This window comes from Neovison vison, chromosome 1 (genome assembly GCF_020171115.1).
Source record: "Neovison vison isolate M4711 chromosome 1, ASM_NN_V1, whole genome shotgun sequence".
Taxonomy (NCBI): domain Eukaryota; kingdom Metazoa; phylum Chordata; class Mammalia; order Carnivora; family Mustelidae; genus Neogale; species Neogale vison.
In genome coordinates, this window is record NC_058091.1 from 196,377,201 (window position 1) to 196,394,387 (window position 17,187).

General features: G+C 37.7%; 1 protein-coding gene across 1 annotated transcript in view; it reads right to left on the reverse strand.

Annotated features, from left to right (window-relative positions):
• Positions 1 to 17,187, reverse strand: part of LOC122917317 (leucyl and cystinyl aminopeptidase) — a 99,844-nt gene that overhangs the window by 41,933 nt on the left and 40,724 nt on the right. The window contains exons 3-4 of the mRNA XM_044265050.1: positions 13,208 to 13,346; positions 11,764 to 11,895 (exon numbers count right to left, since the gene is read on the reverse strand). Coding sequence (XP_044120985.1) covers positions 11,764 to 11,895; positions 13,208 to 13,346 — 271 coding nt within the window. The remainder of the gene's footprint in view (positions 1 to 11,763; positions 11,896 to 13,207; positions 13,347 to 17,187) is intronic.

Sequence of the window (17,187 nt, forward strand, 5' to 3'; positions counted from 1 at the left end):
TCTTCTACACGTGATTGTCCAGTTTTCCAAGCACCATTTATTAAAGAGCCTATCCTTTCCCCACTGAGTATTCTTGGCGTCCTTGTTATATATGAGTCGACCAGTTATGCATTTTTTTTCTGGGTTCTTAATTCTGTTTCTTGGTCAATGTGTCTATTTTTATGCCAGCACCATATTCTCTTGATTAGTATACATATGTACACATATACATATATTAGTACACATACATAGTTTTGATTACCATAGTTTTGTAGTACAGATTGAAATTTGGAAGTGTGATATCTCCAGCTTTGTTCTTTCTCAAGAATTTTCTAGATATTCAAGGTCTGTGGTTCCACACACATTTTAGAATTGTTGCCCTTTATTTTTTTCTGTGAAAAATGCTATTGAAATTTTTATAGGAACTGCACTGAATCTATAAATGGCTTTGTGTAGTATGGACATTTTAACAATAATAACATTTCTGATTCATGAACATGGTATACATTTCCATTTATTTTGTATTCTTTAATTTCTTTCAACAAAATCTTATAGTTTTCAGTGTAAAGATCTTTCACCTCCTTTGCTAAATTTATTCCTAAGTATTTTATTGGTTTTGAATACTATAATGAATGGGGTATTCTTTATTTATTTTTCAGGCATTTCATTGTTAGTATACAGGAATTCAACTGACTTCTGTATGCTGGTTTGAATCAGGCAACTTCACCAAATTCATTGATTAGTTCTAACAGTTTTTTGGTAGAGTCTTTAGGATTTTCTATACATAATATCGTGTCATTTTCTATACATAATATCATATCATTTGCAAATAAATACAATTTCACTTCTTCCTTTCCAATATGAATGCCCTGCATTTCTTTTTTCTTTTTTAAAAGATTTTATTTATTTATTTGACAGACAGAGATAACAAGTAAGCAGAGAGTCAGGCAGAGAGAGGAGGAGGCAGGCTCCCCGCCGAGCAGAGAGTATGATGAGGGGCTCGATCCCAGGACCCTGAGAACATGACCCAAGTCAAAGGCAGAGGCTTTAACCCACTGAGCCACCCAGGTGCCCCTTGCATTTCTTTCTTTTCTTTTTTTTTTTTAATGAACTTTTTTAAAAAAAATAAACATATAATGTATTTTTAGCCCCAGGGATACAGGTCTGTGAATTGCCAGGTTTACACACTTCACACACTCACCACAGCACACCCCCCCACCCCAATGTCCATAACCCCACCACCCTCTCCTGACTCCTCTCCCCACAGCAACCCTCAGTTTGTTCTGGGAGATTAAGAGTTTTTTATGGTTTGTCTCCCTCCTGATCCCATCTTGTTTCATTTATTCTTTTCGTACCTCCCAAACCCCCCATGTTGCATCTCCACTTCCTCATATCAGGGAGATCATATGATCGCTGTCTTTCTCTGATTGACTTATTTCGCTAAGCATAATACCCTCTAGTTCCATCCACGTTGTCGCAAATGGCAAGATTTCATTTCTTTTGATGGCTGCATAGTTTTACGTTATATATATAGATAAATAGATAGATATAGATATATCTATATATCACATCTTCTTTATCCATTCATCTGTTGATGGGCATCTAGATTCTTTCCATAGTTTGGATATTGTGGACACTGCTGCTATAAACATTTGGGTGCACGTGCCCCTTTGGATCACTACATTTGTATTTTTAGGGTAAATACCCAGTAGTGCAATTGCTGGGTCCATGGGATAGCTCTATTTCCAACTTTTTGAGGAACCTCCATACTGTTTTCCAGAGTGGTTGCACCAGCTTGCATTCCCACCAACAGTGCAGGAGGGTTCCCCTTTCTCCGCATCCTTGCCAGCATCTGTCATTTCCTGACTTGTTAATTTCAGCCATTCTGACTGGTGTGAGGTGATATCTCATTGTGGTTTTGGTTTGTATTTCCCTGATGCCGAGTGACATGGAGCACTTTTTCATGTGTCTGTTGGCCATCTGATGTCTTCTTTGCAGAAAAGTCTGTTCATGTCCTCTGCCCATTTCTTGATTGGATTATTTGTTCTTTGGGTGTTGAGTTTGCTAAGCTCTTTATAGATTTTGGATACTAGCCCTTTATCTAATACGTCGTTTGCACATATCTTCTCCCATTCTGACACTTCTCTTTTGGTTTTGTTAACTGTTTCCTTTGCTGTGCAAAAGCTTTTGATCTTGATGAAGTGCCAATAGTTCGTTTTTGCCCTTGCTTCCCTTGCCTTTGGCGATGTTCCTACGAAGAAGTTGCTGTGGCTGATGTCAAAGAGGCTGCTGCCTGTGTTCTCCTCAAGGATTTTGTTGGATTCCTGTCTCATATTGAGGTCCTCCATTCATTTTGAGTCTATTTTTGTGTGTGGTGTAAGGAGATGGTCCAGTTTCATTCTTCTGCATGTGGCTGTCCAATTTTCCCAACACCATTTGCTGAAGAGGCTGTCTTTTTTCCATTGGACATTCCTTCCTGCTTTATCAAAGATTAGTTGACCATAGAGTTGAGGGTCTATTTCTGGGCTCTCTATTCTGTTCCACTGATCTATGTGTCTGTTTTTTCTGACAGTACCATACTGTCTTGGTGATGACAGCTTTGTAATAGAGTTTGAAGTCTGGAATTGTGATGCCACCAACTTTGGCTTTTTTTTCAATATTCCTTTGGCTATTCGAGGTCTTTTCTGGTTCCATATAAATTTTAGGATTAATTGTTCCATCTCCTTGAAAAAAATGGATGGGATTTTGATAGGGATTGAATTAAATGTGTAGATTGCTTTAGGTAGCATAGACATTTTCACAATATCTGTTCTTCCAATCCAGGAGCATGGAACATTTTCCCATTTCTTTGTGTCTTCCTCAATGTCTTTCATGAGTACTTTATAGTTTTCTGAGTACAGATTCTTTGCCTCTTTGGTTAGGTTTATTCCTAGGTATCTTATGGTTTTTGGTGCAATTGTAAATGGGATTGACTCCTTAATTTGTCTTTCTTCTGTCTTCTTGTTGGTGTAAAGAAATGCAACGATTTCTGTGCATTGATTTTATATCCTGACACTTTACTGAATTCCTATACAAGTTCAAGCAGTTTTGGAGTGGAGCCTTTTGGGTTTTCCACATATAGTATCATATCATCTGCAAAGAGTGATAGTTTGATTTCTTCTTTGCCAATTTGGATGCCTTTAATTTCTTTTTGTTGTCTGATTGCTGAGGCTTGGACTGCTAGTACTATGTTGAATAGCAGTAGTGATAAAGGACATCCTTGCCGTGTTCCTGATCTTAGTGGAAAAGCTTTCAGTTTTTCTCCATTGAGAATGATATTTGTGGTGGGTTTTTCATAGATGGCTTTGATAATGAGGTATGTGCCCTCTATTCCTACACTTTGAAGAGTTTTGATCAGGAAGGGATGCTGTACTTTGTCAAATGCTTTTTCAGCATCTATTGAGAGTATCATATGGTTCTTGTTCTTTCTTTTATTGATGTGTTGTATCACATTGACTGATTTGCGGATGTTGAACCAACCTTGAAGCCCTGGGATAAATCCCACTTGGTCGTGGTGAATAATCCTTGTAATGTACTGTTGGATCCTACTGGCTAGTATTTTGGTGAGAATTTTTGCATCTGTGTTCATCAAAGATATTGGTCTGTAGTTCTCTTTTCTGATGGGATCCTTGTCTGGTTTTGGGATCAAGGTGATGCTGGCCTCATAAAATGAATTTGGAAGTTTTCCTTCCATTTCTATTTTCTGGAACAGTTTCAGGAGAATAGGAATTAGTTCTTCTTTAAATGTTTGGTAGAACTCCCCTGGGAAGCCATCTAGCCCTGGGCTTTTGTTTGTTTGGAGATTTTTGATGACTGTTTCAATCTCCTTACTGTTTATGGGTCTGTTCAGGTTTTCTATTTCTTCCTGGTTCAGTTGTAGTAGTTTATATGTCTCCAGGAATGCATCCATTTCTTCCAGATTATCAAATTTGTTGGTGTAGAGTTGCTCATAGTATGTTCTTATAATTGTTTGTATTTCTTTGCTGTTGGTTGTGATCTCTCCTATTTCATTCATGATTTCATTTATTTGCATCCTTTCTCTCTCTCTCTCTCTCTCTCTCTTTTTTTTTTTTATAAGTCTGGCCAGGGGTTTATCAATCTTATTAATTCTTTCAAAGAACCAGCTCCTAGGTTCATTGATTTTTCCTATGGTTTTTTTGTTTTGTTTTTGGTTTCTATTTCACTGTTTTCTGCTCTGACCTTTATTATTTCTCTTCTCCTGCTGGGTTTAGGTTTTCTTTGTTGTTCTTTCTCCAGCTCCTTTAGGTGTACGGTTAGGTTGTGTATTTGAGACCTTACTTGTTTCTTGAGAAAGGCTTGTATTGCTATATATTTTCCTCTCAGGACTGCCTTTGCTGTGTCCCACAGATTTTGAACAGTTGTGTTTTCATTATCATTTGTTTCCATGAATTTTTTTCAATTCTTCTTTAATTTCCTGGTTGACCCATTCATTCTTTAGAAGGATACTGTTTAGTCTCCATGTATTTGGGTTCTTTCCAAATTTCCTCCTGTGACTGAGTTCTAGCTTCAGAGCACTGTGGTCTGAAAATGTGCAGGAAATGATCCCAATCTTTTGATACTGGTTGAGACCTGCTTTATGACCCAGGAGGTGATCTATTCTGGAGAATGTTCCACATGCACTAGAGAAGAATATGTATTCCGTTGTTTTGGGATGGAATGTTCTGAATATATCTGTGATGTCCATCTGTTCCAGTGTGTCAATTAAGGCCTTTAATTCCTTGTTGATCTTTTGCTTGGATGATCTGTCCATTTCAGTGAGGGGAGTGTTAAAGTCCCCTACTATTACTGTATTATTGTCAATGTGTTTCTTTGATTTTGTTATTAATTGGTTTATATAGTTGGCTGCTCCCATGTTAGGGGCATAGATATTGAAAATTGTTAGAGCTTCTTGTTGGCTAGATCCTTTGAATATGATATAGTGTCCTTCCTCATCTCTTATTAGAGGCTTTGGCTTAAAATCTAATTGATCTGATACAAGGACTGCCACCCCAGCTTTCTTTTGATGTCCATTAGCATGGTAAATTGTTTTCCACCCCCTCACTTTAAGTCTGGAGGTGTCTTCGGGTCTAAAATGAGTTTCTTGTAGGCAACATATTGATGGGTTTTGTTCTTTTATCCATTCTGATACCCTATGTCTTTTGATTGGGGCATTTAACCCATTAACATTCAGGGTAACTATTGAGAGATGTGAATTTAGTGCCATTGTATTGCCTGTAAGGTGACTGTTACTCTATATTGTCTCTATTCCTTTCTGATCTACTACTTTTAGGCTCTCTCTTTGCTTAGAGGACCCCTTTCAATATTTCCTGTAGAGCTGGTTTGGTGTTTGAACATTCTTTCAGTTTTTATCTCTCCTTCTGTTTTCAATGATAGCCTAGCTAGATATAGTATTCTTGGCTACATGTTTTTCTCGTTTCGTGCTCTGAATATATCATGCCAGCTCTTTCTGGCCTGCCATGTCTCTGTGGATAAGTCCACTGCCAATCTAATATTTTTACCATTGTATGTTACAGACTTCTCTTCCTGGGCTGCTTTCAGGATTTTCTCTTTGTTGCTAAGACTTTAGTATATTTTACTATTAGGTGACGGGGTGTGGACATATTCTTATTGATTTTGAGGGAGGTTCTGCTCCTCCTGGATTTTGATGCTTGTTCCCTTTACCATATTAGGGAAATTCTCTCTAATAATTCTCTCCAATATACCTTCTGTTCCCCGCTTTCTTCTTCTTCTGGAATCCCAATTATTCTAATGTTGTTTCATCTTATAGTGTCACTTATCTCTCCATTTCTCCCCTCATGGTCCAGTATTTGTTTGTCTTTTGCTCAGCTTCTTTATTCTCTATCATTTGGTCTTTTATATCACTAAGTCTTCTACCTCGTTTATCCTAGCAGTAAGAGCCTCCATTTTTTATTGCACCTCATTAATAGCTTTTTTGATTTCAACTTGCTTAGATTTTCGTTCTTTTATTTCTCCAGAAAGGGCTTTTATCTCTCCAGGGAGGGTTTCTCCAATATCTTCCATGCCTTTTTCGAGCCTGGCTAGAACCTTGAGAATCATCATTCTGAACTCTAGATCTGACATATTACCAATATCCGTATTGATTAGGTCCCTAGCCTTCGGTACTGCCTCTTGTTCTTTTTTTTTTTTTTTGTGGTGAGTTTTTCCGCCTTGTCATTTTGTCCAGATAAGAATATATGAAGGAGCAAGTAAAATCCTAAAAGGGTGGCAAACACCCCAGGAAAATGTGCTTTAGCCAAATCAAAAGAGACCCCAAATCATGGGGGGGAGAGAAAGGGGATAAAAAGAAGTTCAGAAAAAAAAAATTAGAAAAAGAAAAGAAATAAAGAAAAAAATATATATATATATATATTAGATTCGTGACTAGTACAGGGTCACCCACTTAATTTTGGGAGTATTTTGGTCTCTTAGAAGAAACTACCTCCCAAAATTTTAGTTTATTTATTTGTTTGACAGAGAGAGAGAGATCACAAGTAGGCAGAGAGGCAGGCAGAGTGAGAGGGGAGAAGCAGGCTCGCCGCTGAGCAGAGAGCCCGATATGGGGCTCGATCCCAGCACTCTGGAATCATGACCTGAGCTGAAGGCAGAGGCTTTAAGACACTGAGCCACCCAGGCACCCCCCCTCCCAAAATTTTAAAGAATGAAAAACATATGTAAGGGTAAACACAATGAAGGGATGGAATATGCCTATAAAGATGGGGAAAAAAAACTTTTTTTTTTTTAAATTTCTAAAAAAGGAGTTGATAAAGTAAGTTGGTTAGGAGAATAAAGAAAAAGAAAGTGGAGAGAATTTGCTTGGGCTGGAGACTAGAACAAGCCCAGAGCTAGATTTAGGGTATATTTTGATATTTAGGGTATTTAATATTAAAATATTTTAATAAAATAATAACAAAATATTTAGGGTATATTTTGATATACCCTCGGATCTATTAAAAGAAGTTGTACCCCAAATTTTTTTAGAAGAAAAACCCCTATGTATATACAAAAAATAAAGTTAGATACAATGAAGGATAAAATATGACTATAATAATGAAGGTTCAAAAAAGATTATTATATTTTTTTTTAATGAAATGTATTTTTAAGATAATCTAGTTAAAAACATTAAGAGGAAAGGGTAAAAGTTAAACAAAAATTTAGCAGAAGAAAAAAATTTAAAAAAATTAATTAACTTAAAGACTAAAGAATCATGGGGAGAAAACCATGAATTCCATGCTTTGTTTTCTCCTCTGGAATTCTGCTGTTCTCCTTGATAAGTGAACTTGGTCTTGGCTGGATTTCTTGTTGATCTTCTGGGGGAGGGGCCTGTTGTGATTCTCAAGTGTCTTTGCTTGAGGCGAAATTGCACCACACCCTTAAGTGGCCAGGCTAAGTAATCCACTCAGGTTCGCTTTCGGGAGCTTTTGATCCCTGAACGCTTTCCGTACAATTCCGGAGGATGGGAATGAATATGGCGGCCTCCTAGTCTCTGGCGCAGAGGAGCCCAGAGCTCGGAGTCCCACTCCTCAGTGCGCCCTCAGAGAAAAGCGCCCAATCACTCCCCTTTCCCTGGCCTCTGGCCGCGCTTGGAGAAAAGCGCTTAATCATTCCCGTCTCCCTGGCCTCCGGCTGCACTCCGAGCTCACCCAGCCTGTGACCAAGCGTCTCTGTCTCTGGCACACAGCTCCGCCTGGAGTCTCCGAACCCCGCAGATCCCTGAGCTCCCCCAGGGGATGCCTCCTCGGATCTTGTGGGGACCTCCCTCATAAAGCAGTGGCCTGTGTCACGGACTACTGTTCAAGGTAAGCCCGAGTTGAGAGCTCACTCCTCAGCTCCGTCTCTGTAGCTGGCTTCCCCGCTCTAATACCTGCGAGCTCTGTGACACTCAGACACCCCTGATCCTTCTGTGACCCAACAGGACCTGGGGCCACGCTGACCCCACGTGGGCTTCACCCCGGTTTAGCCTCTGGAGCAATGTCCCTCAGTGGAGCAGACTTTTAAAAGTCCTGATTTTGTCCTCCATTCTTCCACCACTTGCCGGGAGCTGGCCCCTCCCTCCGCGGTCTATCTTCCCATGGCTTTGGATTCATTTCACTGGTCCTACCTTCCAGAAAGTAGTCGATTTTCTGTTTCTAGCATTGTTGCTCTTCTTCTCTTCGATCTCCTATTGGATTTGTAGGTGTTCGCAGTGGATTGATAAGCTACTTAGCTGATCTCCTGTTACCTGATGTAGTCTCAGCCTGCTACTTCTCCTCCATCTTGACCCCTCCGCATTTCTTTTTCCTTGTCTAAGTTCTCCAGCTAAGATTTCAAGTACTATTTTAAGTAAGAGTGGTGAGAGTGGGCACCCTTTTCTTGTTCCTGATCTTCAGCCTTTCACTGTTGAGTATAATGTTACCTGTGGGTTTGTCATATGACCTTTTATTATGTTGAGTTATACTCTTCTATACCTAATTTGTTTAGAGTTTTTTAATCAGGAAAGGAAACTGTACTTTGTCAAATACTTTTTCTGCAGCTAGTGAGATGATCATGTGCTACTTATCTCTCATTCTATTAATGTGCTGTATCATATTTAGGATTTGCATATGATGAAACATCTTGTATCCCAGCGATAAATCCCCTTTGATCATGGTCTATGATCCTTTTAATGTGCTACTGAATTCAATTTGCTAACATTTTCTTAAGAACTTTGTGCAGAGACATCTACTGCATGTATATTCATCAGGGACATTGGCCTATAGTTTTCTTCTGATGTCCTTATCTGGCTTCGATATGAGGGTAATGCTAGTCTCGTAAAGTAAGTCAGGAAGTATTTCCTCATTTACAATTATTTAGAGTTTGAGAAGAATTGGCATTAATTTTTCTTTAATGTTTGGTAGAATTCACCAGAGAGACCACCTGATCCTGGACTTTCTTTGCTGGGAGGTTTTTGATTACTGATTCAATCTCTTTACTCATTTCTGATCCGTTCAGATGTTTTATGTCTTCATGACTCAGTCTTGTTAGGTTGTATGTTTCTAGGAATTTATCCATTTTTTCTAGATTATCCATTTTATTGGCCTATAATTGCTCATAGTAGTCTCTTATGTTCCTTTGTATTTCTGTGTTATCAATGGTAATGCCTCTTTCATTTCCGATTTTGAATCTCATATTTTCTTAGTTCAAGTAAAGGTCTGTCATTTTTATTTATTTTTCAAAAAAAAAAAAAAACTTGGCTCCAGTTTCACTGATCTTTTCTAATGTTTCTCTGTTACCTCTTTCATTTATTTGTCTTCTGATCTTTGTTATTTCCTTTCTTCTGTTAACTTTGAATTTAGTTTGTTCTTTTTCTGGTTCCTTGAGGTATAAAATCGGGTTGTTTATTTGGGATCTTTCTTGTTTCTTAACATAGGCATTTATCACTCAAAACATCCTTCTCAGAACTGCTTTTTATGCATTCTGTTGGATGCATACACCACCACATGATACTGTATGAGTATTCTGAATTTGGTATATACTTACCTTTACCAGTGTGTTGTGTATTTTCATTTTACTAATTAGTGTCCTTTTATTTCAGCTGGAAGCACTCCTTTCAGCACTTTTTAAGGGAGAGCGAATGGTGAAGGACTCCTTCAGCTTTTGTCTGGGAAAGTCTATCTCTCTTTCATTTCTGTAGGAAAACTTTGTCAGACAAGAGTACTTTGACTGGCAGTTCTTTCTTTCAGCACCTGACTCATCTGACTCTTCTGGTTGCTAAGTTCTCTGCAGAGAATCCACTGATAGACATATTCCTTGAAAGATACAAGCTTCTCTTCTTTTGATCCTTTTAAGATTCTCTTTGATTTTTTTGACAGTTTTATTATCATGTCTCTCTTCAAGCTGTTTGCTTGATAACCTGTCAATTTCATAAACTTGATTATCCAAATTTCTCACCATATTTGGATAGCTGTCAGCCATTACTTCTTTTGAATAAGCTTTCTGCCCCCCTCCTCCGTCTCTTCCTTTTGGAACTCCAATAATTCACAAATTGTTTCTTTGATGGTATCCTATAAATCGGGCTTTCTTTGGTCTTTTCTCCACTTTTATTTGTTCTCTTGCTGGATAATATCAGCTTTCCTGTCTCTCTCTTTTTTTTTTTTCCTTTTAAAGATTTATTTGGGCTTGGGGGGGCAGTGCATGTGCCAGGCTGGGGGATAGGGGGAGAGGAGGAATCCTTGAGCATGTTCCCTGTTCATGGGGAGCTCATCATGGGGCTCCATCCCAGGACCCTGAGCTCATGACCTTAAATGAAATCAAGAGTTGGATGCTTAACCCAATGAGCCATCCAAGCGCCCCTCAACTTTCCTGTCCTCTAACTCACAGATTCTTTCTTTTGCTTGATCCATTCTACTATAGATGTTCTCTACTTCCCCTTTTTTTATTTCACTCATTGTATTTTTCAGCCCCAGAATAAATTCTTTCTTACGATTTCTCTATCTGTTACAACTCTCATTTTGTTCATGTATTGTTTCTAGATTCCACTGAATTCTTTTTGTGTTTTCTTATACCTCATTAAGTTTCCTTAAAAAAAGCTATTTTGAATTCTTTGTTGGGTAAATCAGATCTCCTCCATGTTTTTGGGATCTGTTACTGGAAGACTATTGTAATTCTCTGGTGTTGTCATGTTTTCTTGATTTTTCATGTCCCTTGAAGTTTTACATTATTGTCTTCACATCTGAAGTAGCAGTCACCTCCTCCACTCTTTAGTAACTGCTCTTGCCAATGCATCCAAACTTGCATTTCTTTCCTCCAAGAGTGCTGAACTTTTTGGCTAGAAATGTGGACTTCCACAAAGGCTATTTTGTCCAGGTGTTACTATCTAAGACAGTATTTCTCAAATGATCCCACACCACGGCCAAGAGGGCTAGAGAGCTATTTAACATGCCATTACAGGGTCCACAGCCAGGACCATGGTCTATATGCCTAGTACCTGATGCATCGGTGGGCAAGATTCCTCCCAGGTCCTTTGGCATATGGTGCTGGATCCCATAGCTTCCATTTTTGTCCATGAACAGATGTCAATTATTGTTGGGGTGAGAGGACATGAATGAGGGACACATTATTCATCCATGATGCTATCATCTAATTTTAGTTAATTTAAATGAGAAACCACATAAAGCCCTTGACTACCATATTGTGCAGCCCAGTTATAGAAGCTTTGTTATACATATACTGTCTTACTGGAATTCTCTTGTAGAAGTAAAATTAAAGGAAACTTGAAAATTATTGACCTGGGTATTTAATTAATGAAAGTAAATAAAACTAAGCAAAAAGTAATATTTCTAGCATAAGTTGTCAGAGTTGTGATCCAAAAGCTTATTTTCCTATGTGGAACTGAAGAAACAAGGCAGAGAATCATAGGGGAAGAGAGGAAGAAATGAAACAAGACAAAACTAGAGAGGGAGACAAACCATAAGATCTCTAAATCATAGGAAACAATGCTGGAGGGGAGGGTGGGGTAGGGATGGGATAACTGGGTGATGGACACTGGGGAATGTATGTGTTGTAAGGAGCACTGAGTATTATATAAGACTGATGAATCATGGACCTGTACCCTGAAACAAATAATATATTTTATGTTAATTGAATTTAAATTTAAAATTTTTTTAAAAAGCTTATTTTCCTTCATAAAGCAGCTGTCAGAAGTCATTAAAGAATCTCTCTTAACCTCTTATGAAACAGGCTTTCAAGACAATTACTACAACAACATACCAGGGTTCCATTTACATCCTGACTCAGGTTCTTCATCTCCCCAACAATGAATGCAACAAGGTAAGTGCTCATTTTCACACTCTCAGAAAACTCATCTTGAACGAGTCCATCTTCCATGATGACTGATGAATTCTACAAGCAAAGGGGAAAAGATATCTAGTTAACTATGGGAATAAATGACAGTAACAAACTAAGAAGTTGAAAATTCAAATAGGAGACAAGTAGGGAAGATGTTGGCATATTTTAGTCTCTCAGCACAAGAGAGCATGACTCTTACTCTAAACAGAGCACGGCTTTTACTCTCAACCTGCTCCATTGTGCCTCATCATGCAAATATACTGAGTACAGTGAAAATCTTTAAGGAATTTTAATTTCAAAAGATCCACTTTAAATAAATGTAACTTAGAAATAGTGAATATCAGTGGTTCTGTCTTTCCCCTTTAAAATACCACCCAAACCAAATCCTTCCTTATGATGTAGGAGTGCTCCACTCTACTGCTACAAATTCAGAAGAAGGAGCTACAGATAGGATAGCCCTCTGAAAGATCTGAAACAGCTTTTTTAAAGTGCCATGTTGATGGCTTAAGAAAGCTTAGCAGAATCAAATGTGATAAGTCACTAGAGAAGTATGCAGTAGACACAAGATGAGAGAATGCATGCAACGTTGCAAGATTTTCTGACCATGAATTAAGATACGTTTTGGGATATTAGGCAAGTAGGTATCTCCCCTCTTTTAAAGGAAAATTAAGGTGAAGAGTATGGCTAGGAGTGGAGCTGCTGAAGTGATGTCCCTATTGAAGGACGGATCACATCCTCTCTTCTCTACAAAAGTTGACTCCATAGTCTGGTAGATGTGGCTGTTCCTCTCTACTAACCACATGGGTTCCACATGGCACTCACGTGTCAAGGAAAAAAACAAAACCCTAGCCTCTGTTTAGCATAAAAGAAATTCTGCTTTGTTTCATCCTCACTGCCTCTCACACAGAATTTACATCTAAGAAACAGGTACACGCTCTTGTTAAACCTCCACATTACCATAGAGATTTTTCAAATAACCAAAAAAACACGAAGGTCAGTCATGATTCAACACTATCATGTATCACTTTTTAGAATAGCAAATACACATCTCAGAAAATACCACTGGGATCTTTAGTACTAGTTCATATAATATTATTATTTGTACAGCTTTAGTATATGGCACACACTACCATTTCCTGCCCACACATTCCACATCCAGCAGGTCTTCCTCTTCCTTCAACTGCTCCTTGGGCTGACTTCTTAATTATTCCAATGTATATTTTAACTTTTACTTAAGTATCTTAAGAAGGAATAAGAATGTATATAATTTTAATCATTCTAAACATTATCACAAAGAGGAATTCAAGTATTAATTACAAAGAAAGAGATCCACTCAAAGGTTTTACATTAAGGAACAGAACAGTACCTTAGGCATATTTGATAAAGCAGTGTATTGCTCATCCCTTATGATCCTGATGATAAATGTGGCTTTAAATCCTGGTTCATCAAAACAAGGAAAAGCAGATCTTGCTGCCAGGGGTTCAAACTGAGTTGCTGCAAAGTACCTAAAACAAATGTAAATTCATCCACAGTTATTGAGCACCTACTATTGAAGGCATCTTGCCAAGTACTGGGGACACTAAGATAAACCTGGTAAATCCCAGTCATTAAAGGATCTGCAATCAGCTGGGAGAGGCACAGGTTATATGATGAACAGATACCTGTCAGGCTGTAAACCATGTCATTAATAATGAAAATAAAGCAGTGGAAACAAAGGATAAGAAACAAATTCTGAGTAGCAGTTGAGATACCGTATGGAAACTGGTGACAAAATTTCAACAGTCTTAAAAAATGAGGAATATTTGAAAAGGTGGAGAAGGGAAGAAAGGACACTGCAGAAAAAGTGGGAAGCACAAGACAGAGTGATGGATACTCAGGGACTGGAGGTGGCTGTCCAGGATGGCTGGAGATAAGCCACAAAGGTAGCCTACAGTGGGCTACTGAGGTCTTAAAAAGGTTTCAGATGGACATCAGTATGAAAGGTGGTCATTAATTGCCATCAATCAACTACCCAGACTCTGGCTTCACAACACTAAACCTTAAACTTACTACTTACACTTCCATGAAGACTAAAAAAAAAAAAACAAACAAAAAGACCCCTAGGTGCTCTGTAGTATGATGGTCTCCTTCACAATCTTCGGAAGTGAATAAAAATATTTCCTCCCTTTCCTACAGCACAGCAACAACATATGAGACTTAAAATCATACGAAAGTCCTCATTTAAAAGTTGGGAGAAGAGCATAAAAAGAAAAAGAAGAGAAAATCAGATTTTCAATTAAAACAGAGGAATAAAAGAGATCTGCAATTGGGAAATCATCCCAACATGGCCATAGAGTAATGAGGGCAAGTATGGCCCTGTTGCACATATTTTAGGTACAAGTCAATATGGCACATGTACAATCACCCCTCTGGACATGATGGCCTCACTTGCTTATGGCTTAGTTTCCACTTCGAAAAGACATACAGAAAAGAGTGTGGGATTTAGAGTAAGAAGACCCAAACCCTGCATGTGACTTCAGGCAAATCAATAACATACTCCTCGGTTTCCTTATTCATTAACTTAGGACTGAGGTAGGATCCTCTGCCAAACAGTTAGGGGTTTTGTTAGAATCTATTAAGTCTATTCAAAATAAAAACTACTTGTCTGGCACAAAGTCCAACATAGATGTTTATTACCAATGCTAGATAGTCATAACTCTTCATTCACACTTATAATTATCTTGCCTTTGTTCCCTCCCATAAGGATTTGCCCATTTAATTGTTTCTATTGAGTAAACTGCACAAAAGATAGCAATCAATATACAGGAAACAATTTAAACATATTATGTTGCTAATACTCAATTTCTTCACTCCCAAATTCTTACCTACTTAACAGAAAACTATGGAACAGGGCCACAAGGGACCAGGGGATAAAGTTTAATAATATCTGTAACATGCATATAGTCTACTTAGACCACTGCTTTATTAGATAAAAATTGGATTATAATGTTCCGAGACAAAGAAAATTTTAAATTACTGTTCAAAGGGATGCAATAATAACTTTTACATAAAAGTCGCTTTGAGAAGGCTGCTGCTTGAGGATACTTATAATCTATCCTATCTATGTTGAATACCCTGAAGCTTATGCTTTCATTAGTGATTTCCTTTGCTTTCAGAAATATTAGCTGCACTTTGAGCATTACCTGAAGTGCTGAAGACAATTATGAATTAGCTGGGGGTCATGCAACAGAATTCTAACCACTGGGAGTAACAATGGGTAAATGAAAAGGTGGTGTGAACTAGGGAGCCAGTACATCACTGTGGTTAAGAACAGAGCTTCTAGTGAAAATGACATTGAGGTCCCCCTCTGCTACTTGCTAGCCGATGTTAGATGAGTTGCTTTATGTGCCTCTGTCTCATTACCTGTAAAATGAATGAAATATTAATATCCACCTCTTGGTGGGTTTGAAAAGATCAAAGACTAAACACAGAAAGTGCTTGGAAAAGTTTCTAGCACTTTGGTTCTCAGTAAATATTATTATCATCACTGGAATTCAGGAGAGTCACATGAAGTTCATTATGGCAGGTGAGGGATAGGAGATAAAACAAGGGCCAGATCTGTTGAAATCTTGAACTGAATCCTATTAGAAAAGAGGAAGTGCCAAAGGATCTTAAACCAAAGATCAACATGGTTAAATGTGTATTTCTAGAAATATGTGCCTGGAAACTGTGTGTAAGATGGTGACAAGAGAAGAGTAGGGGATAAAGTGGCAAGTCTGGAGGCCAGGAGACCAGTTAAGAGGATGCTTGAAGAGTTCAAGAAAAAGGACTGAAAAACTGAAGGACAAAGAAATAAAACACATCCCCATCCTAAATTTGTTTACTAGTTCTTTTAGTATCAGTTTATTATCTAGAACCTTAAGTATATCATCAACACCTTCTAGAGTGAACTCCAAGTTCAATGACCCTATATCTTAGAGTCATTGATGTCTACATCTTAGATGATATCGGTAAAGTTCCCTGACCACAAATATATGTTTGACATTTACATATAATCTGATTTTCCCATCAATAAGGAACATATCCCTTAATTATTTTATCTAGTTGTTTAAGTAGTTATTCTTATTACACTTTGGAGGGGGCATGCAAAAAATTTCTCTAATAGAATCATGCAAAATTAAAAGCTGGAGAGAAACCAAAAATATTGCTTTGAATTACAGTTCTCAGATACCTTGAAAGGTAAACAATCTTCTCAACTCTTACCTTCCATCAAGATATACAACCATGTGGGGCATTCATTTTACTGAAGCAGGCAGGTTAACAGATTTATATACTTTTTTAACAGCAGTATTTCACATACTAACTTGTTTTAATATATTTAAAAACACTTTTTAAAATAATATTCTATTTCTTATTTTTAAGGAATTGTCTTCTCTATTTTTCTAGCATTTTCCACAACTTGATCTAGCCCATGGCAAGAATCAACAAGTGACCATACCCCAAATCACCTTTCTCTGCCATACATTTATTCCTTCCATTAGATAGTAGTTGGCCCAAGGGACTCCAAGGGCAATAATCTGATTAGAAGAGATGACCACAGGATTTGTCTTCCAGGTTTGTTTGCATTGTTTTTATGTATATCCTGTAGTTCCTAGAGATGATGATCATAAAGGGAGAAATAAAGGCAAGAAGCCATGAGCTGCCATAATTATAAATTTACCCTTTATGGAGGGGAATCCTGTTTACTCTATTACAGTTCAGTTCTCTTTAATAGAGAACTGAATTTGAACAAGTGAAGTTCAACTAAAGTTCTAGATCAGAGTGAAAAGTAAAAAGGAAAGAAACATTGGCCCACAAAGGAAATGGGTGTGAACCTATCGTGGGTCACATTCACCTCTGGCAGTACCCATCCCCACATCTCACAGTCATAAATTTGTTTTTAACATCAGATCTCAAGCAAGCTCCAGAATGCCTTTTTTTTTTTTTTTTTTAAAGATAAAGGCAAAGAAAATAATTACTTTTCTGCATAGGTATATAGATCTTGCTTTGTCTTTCATCATTTAAGAAGGTTCAAACCATTTCCCTAAGATAGATTTTAAATGTTCATTGCTATTCTATTTTTCTCAATACACCAACATACATTTGCCAAACGGCTAGCATCAGTAATTCAAAAACTGGCTTACAAAGTAATATGAGAGAATGTGCCAATCAAATTAAACAGCTCTAATAAGATTTCATGTACATTAAGAGAAATGACATTATTGCTACTTAAGAATAACCTGTATGCAGTGTACACTGCATCTTTCCATATTCATATATACTATGAATACTAAGATTCAAGTGAAAAATAGCAGTCTAAATAGGGGG